Source organism: Hibiscus syriacus, unplaced genomic scaffold (assembly GCF_006381635.1).
Source record: "Hibiscus syriacus cultivar Baekdansim isolate YM2019G1 unplaced genomic scaffold, ASM638163v2 tig00112402_pilon, whole genome shotgun sequence".
Classification (NCBI taxonomy): domain Eukaryota; kingdom Viridiplantae; phylum Streptophyta; class Magnoliopsida; order Malvales; family Malvaceae; genus Hibiscus; species Hibiscus syriacus.
Window position 1 is genome coordinate 2,646,856 of NW_024063323.1, and position 5,177 is coordinate 2,652,032.

Here is a 5,177-nt window from a genome sequence, read left to right on the forward strand (position 1 = left end):
AGTGATAAAATGGTGAAGGACCATTTTGTTTAAATTGGAAAAGTTGATTCCAATGTTATAGGAATTATTACGAGATAAGTATTTTGATAGATAATGAGTTTCAAATATATTATGGAGTTATTATGGGATATGTTTATGTTAGTAGAATACTAACATATGTATCGTTATGAAATTGTGAATATTACAGATTATGATTTATTTGCGATTTGAAGCAAGTCAAGTGGGTTTATTGTGGACAATAGTGAGGCACAAATTTGGAAAATTATAAAGTGTCAAGGTGAGTGCAATACATGCATGAAATTATATATGGATGTTTTATACATCATAAGGAAGACTTGCGATAAGTCGACCTTGTTTATATCGACATGATTTTATATCATTTTTTATAAATTGACATTGATATGTCAGAGTATGAAATTAAAATGCATTGATCATGAAAAATGTGATATTTTACGATGAATGTTTTCGGGTATAAACTGCCCAATGTTAAATTTGATAATATACTTTGCCATGGATGGATCGAATAAAGTAAACTATATGCCCAAAAAAGTCATTGAGGGACAAGGTATAGTTGGCATGCCATAGAGTATAGCAGCTACAGGTTTATAATACACTTCGGTGTATATGGTGAGCACGACCTTATGTGTAATATACTTCGGTGTATATGGTGGGCACGACCTTATGTGTAATACACTTCAGGTGGGCACGACCTTATGTGTAGCACTACGGTGAAAATATTACTCGAATACCCAGGGTCCTCAAGGTTTAATATTGGGCTATTGACTATGGATTATGTTTTATTGGTTAATAAATGATAACCATGTAAATAAGCTTATGAGCTTATGGAATAATGGCAAGTATATTGGAAAAATAAGCTTACGATCTTATGGAATTTAAATGGTAAGTATTTTGGTAAAAATAAGCTTATGAGCTTATAGGGATAAATGGTAAGAAATTTTATATTATTTTGATCATGGTAAAATATTGAAGATGCTATTAGCATGGTTTTATGGCATTGGATTTGAAATCTAAATTCATGCATGAATTGTATTGCATTGTATATTGTTTTAATTGCCTTACTAAGTTTATACTTAGCGTGTGATGATTTTCACACGTAGGTAAAAAGCAAATAATAAGAATAAAGAGTTCAAAGTGACATCAAGCATCGAGAGGTATATTTCAATATCAGTAAGACATCATACGATGGATTTTGATTTAGATAGTGGCATGTAATTTGATAATGTTAAATTTGTTTTGTTGAATTAATTTGGAAACAAATTGGTAACTTGATAGTGATTAAAGGTTAATTTTTATGAGTTTTATATGTACATTTTCGAAAGTTACCTTCTCTGCTTCTCAGCATATTAAAAGCCGGTAGATCTTTCACACTAGAGACACCATCTAGTTCGAGTTCACGCTTTAACTGTTTTCTTGTTGATTTCAGAACATCCTGGAAACAAGAAAAAAAGATGGAAAACATTGATATAAATAATAGCTCAAGAAACATGGAAAATATTGATTTGAAGATAAAGCTCAAGAAGCACTGGATAGGATCATTCGCCGGACTAATTTACGTTGAAATCCAAGTATGAAGCTCGTTTGATGAGCCATTGTGTATCCATCATCTGAAAGACCACACAGAAAAGATTGTCGAATGCTGTTTCATCTTCACCGAGTAGTTGCAGAAAACGAATTCCAGCCAGGCTTGATGGCTTTCCAACAGATACAACATAATTAGTGTTAGTTTTTGACAAGTCAAACAGCAGACAATTTCTAGTTCTGAAAGTCCATTACGTGTTCGCAGATTCAACATCTGAACCAACATAAAGGAAATATTGATGCCTGCAACAGCAAACGGATATTCCCAATCAGCCCGGTTTCCATCTTTTTTGTGCAACAAACACTGGAAAGATTCCTGTTAAAAGGAAATACCAAAATTCAGAGTATGACCCAACCATGGCTGCAAATACATGCTAGTGAACAAAATAATTGTCAAGCATATCAATGCAATAAGATACACAAGATATGCTTCATTACAAAAGTCGGGCGGTTCCCAAATACTCCATATGGGGGATATTTAACCAAAAAGACTTAATCTGGGTAAGGAAAAGGTTACGAACCGGATAGTTCTTGGCAAAAAAGATGAGATTCTCCAATGATATGAACCCTCCACCCCTTCAAATAGTGTCGAAATAACATGAATAAGCATCAAAGAGGAATAGAGAAACCAACCAAAACAACCTGGCATACCGAAAATCTGTTGAAGGGTCCGTCCCTTGCCATCCCATGTCCCCCCAAAGCTCCGATTTAAGATATAGAAGCTCCCTGTTAGGATAAGCCAATCTCCATAACTGCCAAAGAGTATCCTTGCCGGTCCAAAGAACATAAATGACTACATAATCAGCCATAGTACCAAGAAGCATCATTTGCTCAGGCATACATTTGTATACAGGGGAAATACCGGAAAGGTGACAGCTAGTATTTTCCATTCCGGAAGAAAATGGCAGAATTGGCCCATTTTTATCACAAGTGCATTAAGCACACTAAAGGTCATGGAAAATAATTTTAAAAAAATGGAAGAATGAATTAACAAATAGACAAGCATACTGGTTATAACAAAACCTACTTGATGCTCCAGCTGAGATCCATCAAAGGGGACTTCTAGTCGTTTCTGTAGCCTTTTCAGCCTCTCTTTCTACAGCAGCACGTTATTCCAAACATGAAAAAACCAAAGATAACGGTCAATGGCGACAAGACCATTTGGCCTTTTAAAGGGACACAACTAACCCCAAGCACATAAGACTTGTTCTATTGGCCTAGTCAACTCATTTACAATAAAAGCTTTGTTTGCTCATAAGCTTCACTTATTTCCCCAAGCTCATTCTCAGGACCAACTTCAATACTCAAACTTCCGGTAAAAATGAAAACTTCCTTTCTTTTAGATGTTTTCTTACATACAGTATTTGTCAGGATCCTATAGTACTTTGGAAAACTGTAACAGCTAAAAGTGAACTCTCAAACTGGCTTGAAGTTTGGTTTAGATTTTCAGTACTCAAGATAACCAGATTATATTTACTAGTTTCTCTTTCTGCCACAGTCACACTTATGGAGCTAGATTCTGTTTACTAGCTTCTCTTTCACATTACTAGAGCAAATTAAAAAGTGGATTCAAATAAAAAAAATACTCTGGAAAAGTGCAATGCTGATTATACCTGTAAAGTACTAAGAGCAGGTGCAGCAACTTTCTGGTTTTGTCCATTTTGGATGTTAAAATGTACACGAAAAAGTTGTACAATAGATGTTCCAGATCCTTGGACAATGTTAGCTGGAACAACCAAGATTAAACTGTGAGTAACTGAACTGCTAATAAATTCCCACAATTATAAGAAGTCAAATAGAGCAAAGAATTTAACAACGAACGGGCAATAAAACATTATGTTTGCAGCAGAAAGACAAGTAATCATCAATGCAGGCAATTATATGCACATCAAGTCGCTTATCCGGAGCATATAAATTTATTATATTTCAAAAGAAGAGAAAAACTTCTGTCTATATACCAAACTATAACCTTGTTGTATAAGTTTAAAATGCCTCTGAATATACATTTAGTCCATCTTGTAAAAGAAATGCCACCAATCAGGAACCTTTCTAGTCCATATAGAGAACCTAAGGAAGAACAAGGTCTAAGACATAGTGATGCTCTATTTTTATAAATCCTCACTTTGGGGGTATAGATTTCTCTTTTCTACGAAAAAAAAATGTCCTCCATTAATATATCAATGCATGTCAAGTTATAAAATCATGTGCTGCATAAACAATACCAATGACCAAAAAAAAAAGTAATGGAGTATGGAGTATGTGCATTTCTATTATCTACATTGATAGGGAAAGATCCGCCCAACACGCCTTTTATCAAGGGAAACTGTCACATGAACAGAAGATGGTGAGAGCAGTAGAAACCCCGAGCTAAATTTACTGGAACAATATAAGCATATTGATGTCCAGATTCTAGCATGGCCAAATTGTATGATCGGCGATCTACATACCGACATATCAAGACAGGCTAGCTTAGTGGTTTAACTTTCAAAGTTAGCAATCAACTACAGAGAGAAACGATTAAATAAAAATATTTTGAAACTGCAATTACAGACATAATAGGCAACAAAATCTCATATCTATAACTAAGAAACCCACACCCATCCAGTTTGTCCACTGCATAATCAAGTTGGAGAACAAAGATTCCCACTGAAGATCTGCCTTCCTTCGCTCTTCATCCGTTATTTCCTTTGACATATGCCCCTATACAACACCAAACATAGCAAATTTAACATCTCGATTACCCTAACCCTCAAAAGAAACAACTTGCAAAAAGGAACACTTAGCGAAAACAACCACGAAATCACCTCAGAATGCTTGTCATCGTAATTGTGACACTTCAATAAAGGTTCATTTAAATCATTTAAACCTGATGATGTTTCATGATTCTCAATGTCAGCATCCCCACCAGGAAGCCTCTTCGTCAAGGAACTGAACCACATTACTGCTTCAAATTTACTTCAAATCCTTCTTAAACTCTAGAAACATTTAACAAATATAACAAAAAAGAGAAATTTTTATGCAAAATCCTCAAACCGCTAGTATAATAGATTAAACATGCAAGTACCAGAAATTCAAGAAAAAATGTTGGGCGCCTACAAGTTTATCGTCAATTTTTCCAAGTAGAGACAAATTTTGCATGCAGAATTGCTATAATAGAACACAAACAAAATAATAATAAAACAAACAACTGGATTTAAAATTACGTATAAATTCTTGTCTAAAACTAATAGAAACAATTAAATACCAAAAACATTGAACAATCCCATTTTATACGTAAAAAAACACACGTTGCACCAGTAAAAAGAGAAAACTAACCCCCTGAAGCGCGTCCCAGAGAAGACGAATTTCGAGAAAGCCTTACTGCACAATAAGAGGAAACCGTGGAAGCTAAGCAAAGCTTTGGTTACAAATTAAGGAATTATTAAGAAGAATAACAGAGCTGAGTGATTTTGAATCTCTAAAATTTCTCATCCTCTCCCCCTCTATTGGTATCGGAGTTCGTTGTGAAGAAATAAAAGAGATACCAAATCCCAATTTCTCAACCTCCTCCTCAAATCTGAAAACCAATTCGCGTGGGA

The 5,177-nt window shown here is 34.7% G+C and overlaps 1 protein-coding gene across 1 annotated transcript; it reads right to left on the reverse strand.

Annotated features, from left to right (window-relative positions):
- Nucleotides 1-1,668: 1,668 nt before the first annotated feature.
- LOC120179137 (ELMO domain-containing protein A-like) lies at nucleotides 1,669-4,538 on the reverse strand. The gene is made up of 8 exons (XM_039184829.1): nucleotides 4,404-4,538; nucleotides 4,197-4,299; nucleotides 3,213-3,325; nucleotides 2,627-2,695; nucleotides 2,251-2,366; nucleotides 2,121-2,175; nucleotides 1,795-1,915; nucleotides 1,669-1,712 (listed from the first exon to the last, which is right to left on the reverse strand). Exons 1-8 carry the CDS (start codon nucleotides 4,536-4,538, stop codon nucleotides 1,669-1,671), a joined length of 756 nt encoding a protein of 251 aa, XP_039040760.1.
- Nucleotides 4,539-5,177: the final 639 nt, after the last annotated feature.

Excerpts from the sequence above, each read along its gene's own strand:
- LOC120179137 (XM_039184829.1), bottom strand. The coding sequence starts at position 4,538 with ATGTGGTTCAGTTCCTTGACGAAGAGGCTTCCTGGTGGGGATGCTGAC. Across the intron at positions 3,326-4,196 it reads GCAGTGGACAAACTGGATGG|CTAACATTGTCCAAGGATCT; the intron begins GTGTGGGTTTCT and ends TGGTTGTTCCAG. Across the intron at positions 2,176-2,250 it reads GACCCTTCAACAGATTTTCG|GGGTGGAGGGTTCATATCAT; the intron begins GTATGCCAGGTT and ends CACTATTTGAAG.